We start from the raw sequence: 17892 nt of genomic DNA, 5'->3' as shown, positions 1-17892 counted from the left end.
TGGTGCAACAAGCAAAACAACTCTACCTGTATTGGCTTCATTGCAAGAAAAGCCACCAAGATTAGGGATTCACGGCTTGGCTTATCATTCAAGCTACTTGGCTCAAGCTCAAGCCAAGTAGCTTGAACTTGATTTGAAATCAACACAACTTCAAGTCAAGTAGTAGTGTTTCAATGTTGAGTTAAGTACTTTATAAATAAATACTTGACTTGACATTGAAAAACTACTAGGTACTTGACTTAAAGCTTGAATATCAAGCCAAGTAGTGAATCCTCAACAAGATCGTCTTTGGATTTTTTTTGTGGAGTTATGCAAAGGATCATGCTTATGCCGAAAATCTTCTGACTATTGACGATCTTAAAACCAACATTCGTCAAGTTATTGCCGAAATGCCGAAAATTACCTCATGAAGGATTGAATCCTGTAAGAGATCAAGCGGAAGACATTTAAATGTTGTTGTGTTCCACACATACTAGCAAAGTCCGAATGTTATATTATGATAATCTAAAAATTTGATCGATATTCTAAATAAAAGTGTGTATTATTTACGTTTACTTTCAGAACCACAAAATGAATAAGTGTACCATAAATGTCAGGCAAAATTTCCATAATTCATTGTATGCTTCAGTGAGGCTCAATAAGCCAACGGATCAATAGAGACTCTTGCCACAAGATAGTCAAAAAGACTGATTTCCAACAATTACCAAAATTAATGAGGTCAATGCTGACGGTCAATGGGGCATTTATGTATTATGAAGATGAATGCTCCTCCTAAATCTGATTATCGGCAATTCTGCAGGAGAATCGAAACGCTTGACAATAATAATTAATCCGATGAAGTCGATTGTGAGGACCAAAAGCGTGCGGCCATCATACTGAAGGCATTATTTCAGATGTCAAGGCGTAATCACGGGCAACATAAATCAATTTTAATTAATGGTGAAGTCACGAACTGAACTAACCAAACAAATGACTTTGAACAAGTGGATAAGCCCAATGCCGCTTACAATGAAGCGTTTCATATATGGGACATTCGTTTCGAAAACGGACGTGCCTTGTGTGACTATGAAAAATTAACCGTTCTACTAGAGAGGATCTAGAATTCACAGAACGAGAGAGGTGTAGACATTTCGGTTTACCAGAATTCTTCTAATCTAGAAACTTTTTATCAGAGAAATATTATATGGCTATTTACTAACAGATAAATGTTATATATTGTAATTTGTGCGAATTATGATTGTTCAAATACGATTTAAAATTGGCAATAGCGCCTAGAAAAAGTTGGACGAAATTCATCAAAAAAATATTTACAATATCTCCTTCAAAACATGACATCAACGAAAAAACAGAGGAATTTTTTTAAAACGCCTTTTTCTCTAAGAAAGCCTGCTATCTGGACAGATGTCACTTTTGAATCTGTAATATTTTGACATTTTAACGGGTATTTTTTTTTTGGGGTATATAACTTTAAGTTGGCATTACTGTTCAAGATGGCGACCGATTTAACAGCTGTCAAGTGATTTATTCTCAGTTTGGTTTGGCAATTCATCATGAATAGACTCACGCCTGAACAACGCTTGCAAATAGTGCAATTTTATTTCGAAAATAATGGTTCTGTGCGGAATACGTATCGCGCACTACGTCCATTTTATTTTGTTTAGCGATGAAGCGCCCTTCTGGTTGATTGGTTACGTCAACAAACAAAACTGCCGCATTTGGAGTGAAGCTAATCCTCAAGTGTATGTCGAAACACTGTTGCATCCAGAAAAACTGACTATTTGGTGCGCTTTATGGGTTGGTGAAATCATTGGTCCGTACTTCTTCAAAAACGATGATGGCCAGAACGTTACAGTCAATGGTGATCGGTATAGAGCCATGATTACTAACTTTTTCATTCCTGAATTGAACAATCATGATGTTCAGGAGCTATGGTTCCAACAAGACGGCGCAACAAGTCACACAGCTCGTGCCACAATCGATTTATTGAAAGACACGTTTGGTGACCGCCTAATTTCACGTTTTGGACCTGTGAATTGGCCTCCAAGATCTTGTGATTTAACACCGCTAGACTACTTTCTGTGGGGCTATGTAAAGTCATTGGTCTATGCGGATAAGCCACAAACCCTTGACCATTTGGAAGACAACATTCGCCGTGTTATTGCCGACATACGGCCACAAATGTTGGAAAAAGTCATCGAAAATTGGACGTCCAGATTGGACTACATCCGAGCCAGCCGTGGCGGATAAATGAAATTCATGTCAATCGAATAATCTATTGTTGTTTTATTGCAATTTAAAGTTCTATAGCTCTAAAAAAACACCCTTTACTAGAGAGGATCTAGAATTCACAGAATGAGAGAGGTGTAGTCATTTCGGTTCACCAGAATTCTTTTAATCTAGAAATTTTTTATCAGAGAACTATTATATGGCTATTTACTAACAGATAAATGTATTATTGTAATTTGTGCGAATTATGATTGTTCAAATACGATTTAAAATTGGCAATAGCGCCTAGAAAAAGTTGGACGAAATTCATCAAAAAAATATTTACAATATCTCCTTTAAAACATGACATCAACGAAAAAAACAGAGGGATTTTTGAAAACGCCTTTTTCTCTAAGAAAGCCTGCTATCTGGACAGATGTCACTTTTGAATCTGTAATATTTTGACATTTTACAATTAAAAACTCCACCATTACTAAAAGTTGAACGATACACGCTTCAACAAGGCATTGAAATTGTTAAAATTCACTACAAACATGGTGAAAATTTTGCAATCACAATTCGTAAAACTAAAGCACTTTTGGATCGTCTGAAGCACATGGTGGTAAAATTTGAGATGTTGAGACAAGTCAGTGATGTGAAGAATCGAAACCGTTTTGGAAAATATGTATTAAAATGATTTTGGAAATGTAACATTCTTCAGTACTTATTTCATGAAACATACTTCGAATTCCCATAATTCAATTATTTCTCACTGAACTCACCTTAAAGTCAATGTAGCCATTTTTGTCCATATCGAATGTTCTAAAAACGTGATCACAGAATTCTTCGGCATTTCCTGAAGGAAAGAACATCTTGTACATATCTACGAATTTTGCTGGTGTTAAACGACCATTAGGGCAGTCTTGCTGAAATGAAAAGAGAATAACGTTATTATAACAACCACTATAGGAGGCATAGGTATTTGCTTAGTTCTGACTATCACCATCTGATTGTATAAGACTATGAGATATAAAATAAAGGATGCTTCTTGATAATATGATGATCCTTAAGAATCCTTGAGTGAATGGGTGTTGATATTTCAATTGAAAAAGTTTTTTAAGAACTTTAAAATATATTTTGAAACAGAAAGGTTATCGGGTATGTAGTCAAACTTGAACAATTTTAGCTCTTTATTGCTTCAGCCAAGCTTTTGGATATATTAAAATATATATTTGACAAACATCAATGGCAATTATTTGATTACATTTCTTAAGATTTTTCACCCTGTAAAATTTGTACTGGATATACACTGGATATTATTGAAAAAATACTATAAACGTTACAGCTTTCTCTCAAAGTAAAAATTATTCTCGAAATCATCGTTCATTGAAGAATACATTTTATATCTTTATTGTTTTTCGTCTCAACGGTTTACGATAAAAGAAATAAAAGGATCAAATTGAAATTGATTATTTCACTACATAGTTAATGAATTTTAAAACGAAAATGAAAGGAATAACATGGAATATCGAAAAACAAAACTACACTTAGTTTAGATTAGCTGCTGAAAGTGATCACAACAAATAGCTGTTAAAGTTATGATAAAAAAACTTTTTTCTTCAAATTTTAATACCATGTATAGTTAAAAAATTAAGACGTTTAAGACATAAATTTATACGAACTTTGCATCTTGAAATCGCTCAAGGGTTTACAACCTGAAGTATCAGCATCTCATTCAGAAACACCAAGTAAATGGAAATATTGAAAAAATTATATTGGGAAGCCTGTGCTATATTTGAAGAAATTTATGTTCAGTAAAATTTGCTGGGAACCGAGGGGCTAAAATCAATATGAAAATTTTCATAGCTTTACCTATGTGAAAGGAAAACAAAGCCCTGAAAGGGGGAAGAACTAAGTGAATGGTTTCGTGCAAAATACACAGTGCGTGCTATATGCCGGAAATTGGCCTGCCTGCCGAGATTATGCCTTTTCGTGAGATATTCAAGAGTAATATTTTTCTGAGCGTGAAGTTTATACGTGGGATTCTCTGAAATTGAGTGCCTTTTTTCTTGCTAATCGAAAAAAAATAGGTGGCGTACATATTATGTTTATGCATGTAGTCTTTGCGCACTGTAGGTCGTTAACAAAAATGAATATGCTATTCGAGAGATATTCATATTATTTTAAGAGTGAAGTTTATACTTGGGATTCTCTGAAATTGAGTTTTTTTTTTGCTATACGAAAAAAAATCATGTTTGCGAATTTGGGGTTGTTTAGAAAAATTAATTTGTTCATTTATGAGGTGTTGTGAAAAGGAATCCATTGTTTTTGCACAAAAAACAAGGCCCTCGTCCCTATTGGCAAAAAAATTAGGAAGTCGATTAGCACAAGCCTCTGTTGAAGCGAATTTTTCACCAACAAAATTGTTCTCATGGACAGGAACAGATGGCAATCATTTAGTGCCAGGTCCGGACTATAAGGTGGCATAAGAACCTCCCATCCAAGCTCCCGGAGCTTCTGGCGAATCACTATCAATGTGTGCGGCTTGACATTAACCTGATGGAACACAATTCCTCTCGTACTGGCCAAAGCTCGCCGCTTCTGGGCAATTGTTTCCTTCAGAAGGTCTTATTGATGATAGTACAGTTCCGAGTAAACAGTTGTGCCGTAGAGGAGCAGCTCATAGTAGATAATTTTCTGTCAATCCCACCAAACACACAGCAAAACCTTTCTGGTCGTCAATCCTATCTTGACCACCGTTTCCGCCCGCCAACTCACCGCATTTCGACCAAGTCCGTTTTCGCTTGACGTTGTCGTAGATGATCCACTTTTCATCACCAGTCACCAACTGGTTCAAAAATGGGTCGATTTTGTTCCGATTCAGCAGCGATTCGTAGATGGAAATTCGGTTCATGAGATTTGTTTCAGTTGACTCGTGTGATACCCATACTTCGAGGTTCTTCTTGGGATCAACCTTATGTATAGAGTGTTTTTTTTTAGAGCTATAGAACTTTAAATTGCAATAAAACAACGATGGATTATTCGATTGACATGAATTATTTATCCGCAAGATAATCTTGTGGCATTACATTTTGAATATGATTTCTGACATATGACCGCCACGGCTGGCTCGGATGTAGTCCAATCTGGACGTCCAATTTTCGATGACTTTTTCCAACATTTGTGGCCGTATATCGGCAATAACACGGCGAATGTCGTCTTCCAAATGGTCAAGGGTTTGTGGCGTATCCGCATAGACCAATTACTTTACATAGCCCCACAGAAAGTAGTCTAGCGGTGTTAAATCACAAGATCTTGGAGGCCAATTCACAGGTCCAAAACGTGGAATTAGGCGGTCACCAAACGTGTCTTTCAATAAATCGATTGTGGCACGAGCTGTGTGACATGTTGCGCCGTCTAGTTGGAACCACAGCTCCTGGACATTATGGTTGTTCAATTCAGGAATGAAAAAGTTAGTAATCATGGCTCTATACCGATCACCATTGACTGTAACGTACGGACCAATAATTCCACCAGCCCAAAAAGCGCACCAAAGAGTCAGTTTTTCTGGATGTAACGGTGTTTCGACATACACTTGAAGATTAGCTTCACTCCAAATGCGGCAGTTTTGTTTGTTGACGTAGCCATTCAAGCAGAAGTGCGCTTCATCGCTAAACAAAATAAAATGGACGTAGTGCGCGATACGTATTCCGCACAGAACCATTATTTTCGAAATAAAATTGAACTATTTGCAAGCGTTGTTCAGGCGTGTGTCTATTCATGATGAATTGCCAAACCAAACTGAGAATAAATCACTTGACAGCTGTTAAATCGGTCGCCATCTTGAACAGTAATGCCAACTTAAAGTTATATACCTCGAAAACAAACAACCGTTACATGGTTTTCTGTGCAATCTTCAGCTCTTGAGCAATCGAAACAGTACTTAGATGGCGGTCGGACTCGACAATGTCCATGATAGGAAAATATTCGATAATTTGGCAAGCACGACTACTTCCCGTAAAAAATTCTACTCAATTTTAATTGTTCGTATACTAACTGTAATTTGAATAAATAAAATCATTTGACAACCTTCCCGAATATTATTGATGGTTCGAAACGTCACAAAAATATTCACACGTGCATATACCAGAACATTTTCAATTTTTTGAAGGGAATAGTTTTTTTATATTCCAATTATCAATTTCATTTGAACCAAAACTGAGTTTTGGCAGGAATTTGGAAAATATTTCCCTCTACATATTAGCTACTCAGAAAATGTGTCAAGTGAAATACTCCTCGGTTCTCATATCCTCTCAGTTCTTATATCCTCTCAGACCTAAAAATAATGAAAGAAACCTAATAGAGTATCATCCCGAAAACACCACATTCATTTGAATACGCAATATTTCACTAGAACGAAATATCTCCCATGGCTAAATATAGAAGTGCAAATGAGTGTCTCCAGAGTGGAGGCAGCAACCCCAACCGTAATTCTAAACGAAGAATAAATGACCCCCTTAAATCATTCAAAGTTCTTCTTTTTTACTGCTTTCATTCTGGCTATTCTTTCCGCACTTCCATTCAAAACTGGTTTAAGGGAGTTTTACAAGGATACGTACCTAGTAATTCAAACTTCAGTTGGTTTTCTTTTCTCTGTTGAAATTTAGGGCACTAAGAATTTTTCTCCCTTCTCATTTTATTCTGATAACCAATAAAATAAACGATAGAATGAAAAGCATTTAGAAGTTGTGTAAAGAGTAAAAAGCTCCTTGTGATTTTCCGAAAAGTGAAAGATAAAATAGATTTGTGCATTTTTCTTCAAATGATGAAAACAAGTTATCAGTATATTGTTTAAAACTTTACAATTTTTTTTGAAGAATTAGCATTTTTTGTGGAAATTTCAACGGAATACCTTACATGCGTGTAGCACAATTTTTTGCTCTTTTTTTGTCGAAAGAGACGAAAATTCTGTGTTGATATTCTTTTATTTTAGCGATTTCCTGGTAATTTTTGTGAAAATATTAACGCCACTAGTCAAACGAAAGTATAAAAATCACATGCGGAAGTTCGAAAAATACCTTCCCCCCTTTAGTTTTTCTCCTTTATTCGAATATCCTATCAAATTCAAGAAATTTCGATATACAAGTTTTTATCGGGTTGAATCTTATTTATCACCAAATTTACGCACCAAATATCATGAAAATATATATGGTGGTTCGAAAGTTATGGGTAATTAAAAAATTGACAAAATCAATAAAACACTCTGTATCTCTATTATAAAGAGAGATGGACTCTTCAAATATGGGTTATTTTGACTCGACGCATTGTCCTCTATCTACCCTTAGATTCCACCTATTCACCAATGAATCACCCTGTATACTTTATTCGATTTTCGTGAATCACGACAATGAATCCCACGATAGTGGTTCACTAACCATGTGAACCTAGCTTTAGCGTCGAAGTAAAACGAGCGCGCAAAAATGAAATAGTATATTGTGAAACAAGTGAGGAAAGTCCAACTTTTGTTGACACGAGCCTGGAAGGTGAGTGCCGCAAACACACGAGTAAGAAAAGGACCTTTTCTACAACTGCTATGGAAAGTAGCGTATTCTTGATAGCTTTCCGAATTTCAAAACTATGCATTGCTCATACTGTGAGAAATATTGTTCCACACGGCACTTTGCCCACACCTCGCTTGGTAGATCAATGAAATGGGGCTTTTGAGAGGTCGTTTCTATGGAAACGCAATAAATTAGCACATACTGTCAACGAAGACCATTTTGATTTGAATCAAGTCCATTACTTGAATTATTGAAATTTGTGCAGTTGTAGGAAAAGTATAGTGTGAAACATGTGGCGAAAGTCTCACTCGTGTGTTTGCGGCACTCGCCTTTAAGGCGAAAAATTGGACTTTCCCACTTGTTGCACAATATACTAATTCTCCACATATTGCACACTATAATTTTCCTTCAACTGCTATGGAGAGTAGCGTACTCTTCATAGCTAACTCAATTCTAAAACTATGTATTGCTCATACTGTGAGAAATACTATTCCACACGGCACTTTGCCCATATCTCGCTTTGTAGACCAATGAAATTGGGCTTTTGCGTTTCCATAGAAACGGAAATGCAAAAATATTACAGATACTGTCAACGAAGGCCATTTTGAATTGAATTTGGTACATTACTTGAATTATTTGAATTTGTTCAGTAAGTAGAAAAAGTATAGTTTGCAAAATGTGGATAAAGTCCTTTTCTCACTCGTGAGAAAATATCTGTTCATTTCTTGCATTTCCATAGAAACAACTTCTCAAACGCACAATTTCATTGGTCTACCACGCGAGGTGTGGACAAAGAGCCGAGTGGAATATTATTTCTCACAGTATGAGCAATACATAGTGTTGAAATTGAGTAAGCTATGAAGAACACGCTTCTCTCCATAGCAGTTGTAGGAAAAATCCCTTGACGACACATCCTTACTTTGAAATTCATATAACGTTTCCTCGAACCAGCCAGACATCATTGTTTGTTAATTCGAATTCAATCCAGGTAGGCATTATCATTCCTATAGCGACACTATCCGTCACAATACCGTATCGCAGCCAACTGAGAGCTCCGCGCCATATTTGTTTGATATAACACAGACATATTTTCCCTTTCCAGCCTGCTCGCCCCGATTTTCCCGATATCGCAGCAGAATACGGATTCAATGAACAGCCCCGACGTCGGATCCCGTATTTTCGATCACAAAAGCAACCCGCCTCCTGCGAAGGGTTGTTATTCTCTTGTTCTTGCTCGGGATCGGGTTTATTAAAAACTGTATGGGGACGATTTGAACAGAATGCGAAATCGATATTGTTGAATGTGGAATGGGAGAACCTTGAAATATATGGGAAATATCAACGATATTCAATGGTTTTGTCGTATCTGTATGTGAGCCAGAGCTTCCTATCGTGAACAGCGATCGATCAGATGGTGTTTACTCAACGACGTGAAGTAAATAAGGGTTTTCCGATAGGGATGATACGGTTTGAAATGGTTGAAATGGCAACAGTTTGTATTATTTTTTGACGTTTCTTAACAGGCCAATTGAAAAGTCCCCGGTCTAGCAGTAAAACACATTTTTTTTTGGCAAAATTCGATTTTATTCTTCATCATTGTTGCCATTTTTGTAGTACGATTTGTCTTTCGCTTCAAAATAGGCCTCACTTTAGGCGATTAATTCTTCATTGGCGCTAAATTTCTTTCCAGCGAGCATTTTTTTGAGATCTATGAACAGGAAAAAGACGCTGGGGACCAGATCTGGCGAATACGGTGGATGCAAAAGCAATTCGTAGCCAATTTAGCCAATTCATGCTATTTTGCCACTGTTTTCATTGATTTGTGACACGGCGCATTGTCTTGATGAAACAGCACCTTTCTTTCCTTCAAACGAGGCGGTTTTTTAACGATTTCATCCTTTGAACGATCCAATAACGCTAAATAATAATCGCCGTTGATGGTCTGGCCCTTTTGAAGGTAATCAATGAATATTATACCTTGCGCATCCCAGAATACTGATGCCATAACCTTGCCAGCTGACTGTTGTGTTTTTCATCACTTTGAATTCGGTTCATCGTGTGCAGTCCACTCAGCTGACTGTCGATTGGACTCCGGAGTGAAATGATGGAGCCATGTTTCATCCATTGTCACATATCGACGCAAAAATTTAGGTTTATTGCACTTACACCGCTTCAAACACTGCTTAGAATCATTAACACGCTGTTGCTTTTGATCGATTGTGAGCTCGCGCGGCACTCATTTTGCACACTGCTTTCTCATGTACAAATATTCGTGAATGATATGATGTACACGTTCAGATGATATCTTCACAAGGTCTGCTATCTCGATCAACTTCACTTTACGGTCGTTCAAAATTATTTTGTGAACTTTTTTGATTTTTTCGTCGGTGACAGCCTCTTTGGGCGTCCACTGCGTTCGCAGTCTTCGGTGCTCATTTCACCACGTTTAAACTTAGCATACCAATCAATGATGGTTGATTTTCCTGATGCAGACCCCGGAAACTCTTCAACAAGCCAAGATTTTGCTTCAACTGTATTTTTCCCTTCAACAAGCAATATTTTATGAGCACACGAAATTCGAGCTGAAGGTTAGAGATGTTGAACGGCGTTTGTTTGCTTCTGAACAGCTACTTGCAAGGCAAAGACGAAAGGGATTGCTGCCTCGCATTATGGCTGGAGACGAAAAATGGGTTCATTACGATAATCCCAAGCGCAGAATATCATGGGGATATCCCGGGCATGCTTCTATGTCAATGGCCAAACTGAATATTCACGGTTCCAAGGTCAGCTCAGTATTTGGTGGGACCAGCTCGGCGTAGTGTATTATGAATTGTTAAAATCGATTGAAACTATCACAGACGATCGTTATCGAACGCAATTAATGCATTTGAGCCGAGCATTGAAAGACAAACGCCCGCAATACAACGAGAGACATGATTTGCAGCATGACAATGCCCGACCCCATGTTGCGAAAGTGGTCAAAACACACTTGGAAACGTTGAAATGCGAAGTCCCCGGTATTCTCTAGAAGAAAATAATATATTGGTAAGCAGACAATCTTTTAATTCCGGAAAAAGTACCTCCTCGAGCGGGACTCGAACCCGCTACCTCCGAATCACTAGTCCAGTGCTCCACCAACTGAGCTACTGCTTATAACAAAGCTTCCTCGCTTTTTCTATTACAAAGTGACTAAAATACATTCATTTCAAAAGGAACTACAATTAAGCTACTTGGTGAACCCTGTTCTAGAGGAACGGTAGGTTATCTTTTTACCCAAATGTCTCTAATTTTCGAATTTCGAGCTGAAAGTAGTCTTAAATTACTTGGTTTGACTCTCTTGTGAATAATCGAAGTCAAAATTAATTATGTACATCCAAACCATCGCCCTATACGCGATTATTCTCGAATGGAATGCGCTAGGGACTTGAAAATTTCAGGGTAGGTTCAGGCTAGGAATATTTAACTTCGTTAATGAACTAAATCCGTAAAATGAACTTTGTTGACCCTTTGTTCACTCATCTTATGAATCGATAATATATAAGATAGGTATTGAGGTGTTCCATTTGAAATATAGGATTCTGCAAATTTGATTCAATTCAATATTTGGCAACCTGTTTTCCATTCTGTGGATATCTCAGGTTAATTTCAAATATAGGTAGGCACTGTTCGATAGACCATTTTAAGTCCCCACAATGGAAGTTTGTGAAAACCGCTATGAATTGAATATTCAGGTGAATTCTAATACGAATTTGATTAATTGGCCTTTACATCATTTAAAAATAACGTGTCTCGACTTCATAGGCCATTAGCACTGGATAGGATAACATATTGGCAACAAGTAATCATTAGACAGTTCGTTGAATACATAGTGGAAGCTTAATGAGGTAGATTTAATTATTAACTGCATTAAAATTCCTTAATTAGGACAATATTCAATATGAAACCAAATAGGTGAAGAGCGAATTGCAATTATAGAAGTATCTATGTGTAGAGTGATAAAAATATCTATTAGAAGTGATGATGAATTGTTTTATAGTCTACCGAAAAAAAAACATCATGTCATAACTTCTGGGATGAAACAAATGTTTTCGATCTAAAAGTTTTCACTAGCAAAATACATTTTAGGCCTTTCTATCATGTTTGTCCGTCGGTATGTGTGTCCGCAAATTTTTGTACCTAATAATGTCATCTTTCACAACTACTATCCGATATTAATGAAATTTGGTATGGTATGGGATCTCCATATCTCGCCTTCTACTTTCTGATTTTGGTGGAATTCGGTATGCGCATTAGGATTAGATGGCACAAATTAAATTCCTATGATCAACGGCCAAACAGAAGACCCACATCATATTCCATCAAAATTGTGGAAGTGTGGAAGGAAGTCATCATCATCATCATCAATCATCAACCAGCCCTTTGAATCCACTGCTGGATATAGGCCTCTCTCATTTCTGCCCACTGTCCTCTATTCTGAGCACTCCGCATCCAGTCTGTGGTCATCCTCTTGATGTCGTCAGTCCATCGCGTGGGAGATCTTCCCCTGTTTCTTTTGTCGGCTCTTGGTCTCCACTCGAGCAGCCTCTTTGTCCATCGTCCATCTACCATCCGTGCCACATGCCTAGCCCAGTTCCACTTAAGCCTAGCTATCTGATAAATAACATCTGTGACTCCTGTTCTCACCCGTAAGTCCTCATTTCTAACGTGGTCACGAAAAGACACACCGAGCATCGATCTTTCCATCTTACGTTGCGCAACTCTGAGCTTCTTAGCAGATATGACGGTTAGAGTTAAGGTTTCGGCGCCGTAGGTCATAACCGGCAAAATGCACTGATCAAATACCCTTCAGACAAACCGGGAGGTTACTCTTAAACACACCCCCAAGTCTGCCATACGCAGCCCAAGAAAGCGTTATTCTTCTTTTTAACTCGCATATTTGGTTGTCTCTCGAGATTCGTATTTCATGACCCAGATATATGTATCTATCCACCAAATTCACATCATGGTCACCAATGGCAATATTTGCACTAGGGACCAGATTCGTCATGAATTTTGTCTTGGAGATATTAATTTTCAGCCCGACCTGAACACATACTTTCCGAAGATCTTCCAACATTTTCCTGATATATTGTAGGTTGTCAGCGAACAGAGCTATATCATCCGCGAAGCGCAGATCTGTAGAGTTCAAGCCATCTATATTTAAACCCTTTCCGCTCCATTCAAGCATTTTGAAGGCGCTCTCCAAAACAGTGATAAATAATTTGGGTGACATAGTATCCCCCTGTCGTACACCTCTACCGATTCTTATGGGGTTGGTGTTTTCGTGCAATCTAACCATCATGGTGGAAGGAAGTGCGTACACTAAAACCGATATAACAAATTTTGTCACCCCCACACAGCTACTTCTACCTCCGATAGACTCGGAAGAAATGTACAGTAGCTAGCTTTACAATATATACTAACTGACAAAGATACTGCAACACCCACAAGGAGCTGTTTGAATTATCGGCATTGGTGCTATAAAATGGTCTATTTTTTCTTGAGGGATACTATCCCAAGCTACCAGAACTTCATGTCTCAGAACCGCCAAAGTCCGTGGGGGCTGGGGTAAATTATCAAGCCTGCTACCCATGATATTCCAAACCTGCTCTATGAGAGAATGATCGGGGGATCTAGGCCATGGCAAAATATTCACATCTCGATTAACATGGGTCGCTTCGAAAAAGTTTAAACTAACTCTAACAACATTAGGTCGGATTATCTTGCTGAAATATTGGATTCTCGAGCCGGTTGAGGTAAGAGAGAACATATCACTCCACTATTTCTTGAAGGTAATGCAAGGCTGTCATGTTATCCCGAATAATGACTTAAGGTGACCTACTTACATGTGCAATAGCACCCCATACCATAACACCTACTGTCCTTGGTACATGACGCTCAACATCAAACTAAGATTCACGTCTATCTCTCCGAAGTCGTCTAATCCTTCTTCGGTCATCATGTGCACCCAAGGAGAATCGAGATTCATCAGAAAAAACGACCTGATGCCATTCCTCATTCAAATGTTGGTGTTCTCTGCACCACTGCAATTGTTGGCGTCAGAGGTAAGACAAGATGGGGTCGATAATGCTGCAGTCCAAAAGACCTTATCCGGCGGTGAACCATTCGGAGTTCGGACAGTTATATTACAGGATGGCCTTGTTCTTCTAACCACTCATCAGCCAAAGATCGAGTTGTCGCAAATCGGTCTCTAATGGCCACAAGTCTTAGACGTCGATCTTGAACTTCATTTGTGTCCCTTCGACGTCCAGTGCCTACTCGTCTTCGATTTTGGGCATTATCAATCCACGCTTGAAAACATCTCCTAACAGTAGTTGGATTTCTGTTCGTACGGTACGCGATTTCTCAAAATAACAACCCCGCCTTTCATAGACCAATAATTGGACCTCTATCAAATTCACCTAGCTGGCGATAAATTCCGCGTACACGTGCTCTAGGTATTTTAACAACAGCTAAACATCGTTTTGGATCTCTCCGAACAGCTGGTTTGTTGTAAAATTTAAAAAAATTGAGTTACAAAAATTGTTTACATGAAAAAACCTTCACGATTTTTTTCACCAAATTCAATCATTTACTCCTACCAAATAAATTTGAAATTCTGGGTGTTGCAGCTTCTTTATCAGTTAGCATCTAAAGTGACAACTTCAAAGATCTCCTTTCACCTTTTACCAACCCCCAAGGCTGTGGACTCCATCAGAAATCGAACTTTCTTATAGACAAAGACCCAATGCGTTTCAGGCAGCTGATTCAATAAGGGTACAATATTAGCGAACACAATTAGGGATCATGCAATTTGCAGGGTCGTGCAAAGAGTAGCTGAACAGCCCATGAAAGTGATGCGGATGAAAAAAAAGGCAATGCAGTTAAAACGAACCCTGCGAAATGGAGAGAAACTTCAACGCTTTCGAAATGGAATTTCCGCCCTAATTGAGTTATGCTTTCTGCTTCTTTCATTGGATCCGTCCGATCCCGTAGCTCCGCTAGTATTTCCACCAATTACTCAACGTTATATCTCGACTTTATAGAAGGTCTTTCCAGAAAAAGTGGAAAACGATGAGTTGTCTCGAAGTAATAATCATTTTTCTTTTTAAATGAGAATTTTTTTTTTTTTTGTTGAGTGAATTCCGAATCAATTTCATTTTTGTTATGAGGAACGATGTAAATTATGTCCTTTATCTACTCCTATTGAATTATATATTCATTATTCAACTGCTTTTGAGCAATTAATAGTATCTATTAACAAACATCGTGAGTTATAATAACTCACTATAATAAATCGGAAAATATGGATCTGTGCTTCTATACTTCTCTGCTTCTATTCGATTGGCCGAAAGGGAACATTCCATTATTGTTATTGAGGGGAGGAATGTCCGAGGGAATGTCACTTTAGTAATTTTGACGTTTTCAAATTAAGTTGATATCTAATTATTGTGAATGTTTTGGTGAAAACGATTAATTCAGATAGTGAAGATGAAATATTAGAAAGGTATACATTTCCAAAAGACAAACAGCTAATGTTACCATACATAATTACTTGCCCGAAAAAAATATAAAGGAGTTTGTAGCAGTAAGGTCATTAAGTCGTCGTTTACAGGGAATGTTTTTTGGTATATTTTAATGAATTTTTATAGGTAACTATTACGGATTTGAATATAGTTCTATGTCTGTACTTTGTACTAGATTCGAGCTACCCGAAGCTAGTTCGATTGTGATTGGTGACACTAAGTTTCCATCTCTCTTGTAGTCGGGATCGAGCACATATGTTTATTTCCCGTTCCTTCTGTCTATATTCTAAGTCTGTATTTTTTTCTTAGTATTTATTTATATAGTCGTAGATAAAGTATAGTATTCAACTTGCGGTAATGGCCTACATTACCGCTCGTTGAATAATATACTATTATGTTCATTATTTATTTCAACACTCGTTCCCCGAACAGAACGCTATTATAATTTCGTTACAATGTCTGAAACCATACGGTTCAACTCACCCATAACGAATCCATCCTAAAATACCATTGTCCTGTCGGACGACCGTAAACACGATAACTCCCAACGGCAAGAGCTAGAAACTTTTTCAGTGTAGGTTCGAATCCGACAAGGGGTTCCGTAAATATGGCTGTTCAAAATGTTGTTATCCTGATCATTTCAAAACAACAAATTCCATCAAATTTAAAAATGTAGGACAAAAATAATAACTGACGAAGAAACTGCAACACCCTGAAGGAGCTGTTTGAATTTAATTTTTTTTTTTTTTTGGAAAGAATTGATAATATAGCAAGGAGTAAATGATTGAAATTTGGAGAAAAAACGAAATGTTTACAAAGCCAATACCAACACGTCTGGGCATTGATGCAATAAAATGGTCTATTTTTCTTCTTGAGGGATACTATCCCAAGCTACCTGTACTCTATGTCTCAGAGCTGCTAAAGTCCGTAAGGGCTGGAGTAAATTTCCAAGCTTTTTACCCATGATGTCCCAAACATGCTCTATGGGCGAAAGATCGAGGATCTCTCCCTTCTTCGGCCATCATATGCACCCAAGGAGAATCGAGATTCATCAGAAATGACGACCTGATGCCATTTCTTCATTGTTGACGTTCTCTGCACCATTGTAATCGTTGCCGGCGATGTTCAACCGTCAGAGGTAACACAAGATGGTGTCGATGATACTGCAGTCCAAAAGACCTTATCCGGTGTTAAACCGTTCAGACAATTACAGGATGGCCTTGCTCTCCTAACCACTCATCAGCCAAAGATCGAGTTATCGCAAATCGGTCTCTAATGGCCATAAGTCTCAGACGTCGACCTTGAACTTCATTTGTGCCCCTTCAACGTCTGGTGCCTAGTCTTCTTCGATTTTGGGCATTATCAAGCCACGCTTGACACATCTCATAACAGTTGTTGGATTTCTGTTCGTACGGTTAGCGATGTCTCGAAATGGCAACCCCACCTCCCGTAAACCAATAACTCGACCTCTTTCAAATTCACTTAGCTGTCGATAAATTCCGCGTACACGTGATCTAGGCATTTCAACAACAACTAAACATCGACTTTGGATCTGCTCGAACAGCTGGTTTGTTGTAAAATTAAAAAAAAACTTGCAAAAAGCGACTACAATATTTAAGTAACAAAAATTTATGTTTTACAGAAAAAAATTTAAAACATAAAAACCTCCTTCTGGGTGTTGCAGTTTGTGCGTTGAAAAATATAGGATGTCCCTTTTAAGAAACACCAATGCTCCTCTTTATCTCTAAAACAATAATTAATTCCTATGATCTGTTAGGAGTATCATGTAAACCTAAAAAATCACTGAAAAAAACGTTTTAATTTCATATATTTTTAATATCTCGAAATATTTTAAACAATAATTTTTCAGAAACGCCCATTAACTTGACGAGAATGAAGTAAGAAAATTATGATATCTTATTTTTTCGTAAAAAGAGTTCGTGAGGTCCTCGAAATTTAGGACTTTAAGTCCTATAGTTCTCGAGATTCTTTCAATGACCATCGAATTTGGATAGTCTTTACATTGCTAATTCACAATTTTATAGCTGTACGGTCATGGTTCGTAAGAAGTATTCATTTCGATCATCAGCATTCAAAATTTTATTTCGTACACTCAATAATCTGACTATATGGACACAAATCTGATAACCATCTTCATTATACGAGGTGTGCAAATTACATAAAACCGCCGTAAAGTGTTCGAAACTGCAGATATCATAAATTTTATCAACGAAATAATTACAACCAAATACCGGCAATTTTCGAATCAATTTACATATTTCGAACACTAGTCAATCAATTACGATTAACTGACCCACAGCCTGGAGGCAATCTGAAATAAGGCGATCGGAATCCGGTTAGAAAAAATGAACCTCACCTTGAATCCTTTGTACCATTCTTTTATTGTGCTTTCGTCATATCTTGTGTGTGATTTCAAGAAGTCCATATCTTCTTTCGACAGTTTATCTTTGCTTCCAAAACATCCCATCTTGAAGACGTGTAGAAAATCCTGGAAAATGTCTCATTGTAATTTTGCATATTAAGAATATTCTCATATGAAG

General features: G+C 37.6%; 2 protein-coding genes across 3 annotated transcripts in view; both read right to left on the bottom strand.

The window, feature by feature from the left end:
- The window catches only part of LOC123673873 (neurocalcin homolog), a 95350-nt gene that overhangs the window by 23629 nt on the left and 53829 nt on the right, over positions 1 to 17892 (bottom strand). The window lies entirely within an intron of this gene.
- Positions 1 to 17892, bottom strand: part of LOC123673871 (neuronal calcium sensor 2) — an 83661-nt gene that overhangs the window by 12220 nt on the left and 53549 nt on the right. The window contains exons 2-3 of one of the 2 annotated variants that reach the window (XM_045608597.1): positions 17709 to 17840; positions 2988 to 3131 (exon numbers count right to left, since the gene is read on the bottom strand). In XM_045608597.1, the coding sequence (XP_045464553.1) occupies positions 2988 to 3131; positions 17709 to 17840 (276 nt within the window). The remainder of the gene's footprint in view (positions 1 to 2987; positions 3132 to 17708; positions 17841 to 17892) is intronic. The other variant, XM_045608598.1, reaches the window with a different exon arrangement.

The sequence above is a fragment of the Harmonia axyridis genome, chromosome 2 (assembly GCF_914767665.1).
Source record: "Harmonia axyridis chromosome 2, icHarAxyr1.1, whole genome shotgun sequence".
Lineage (NCBI taxonomy): Eukaryota > Metazoa > Arthropoda > Insecta > Coleoptera > Coccinellidae > Harmonia > Harmonia axyridis.
The sequence above is the reverse complement of the archived record's forward strand: the minus strand, read 5'-3'. Positions and strand labels throughout refer to the sequence as shown.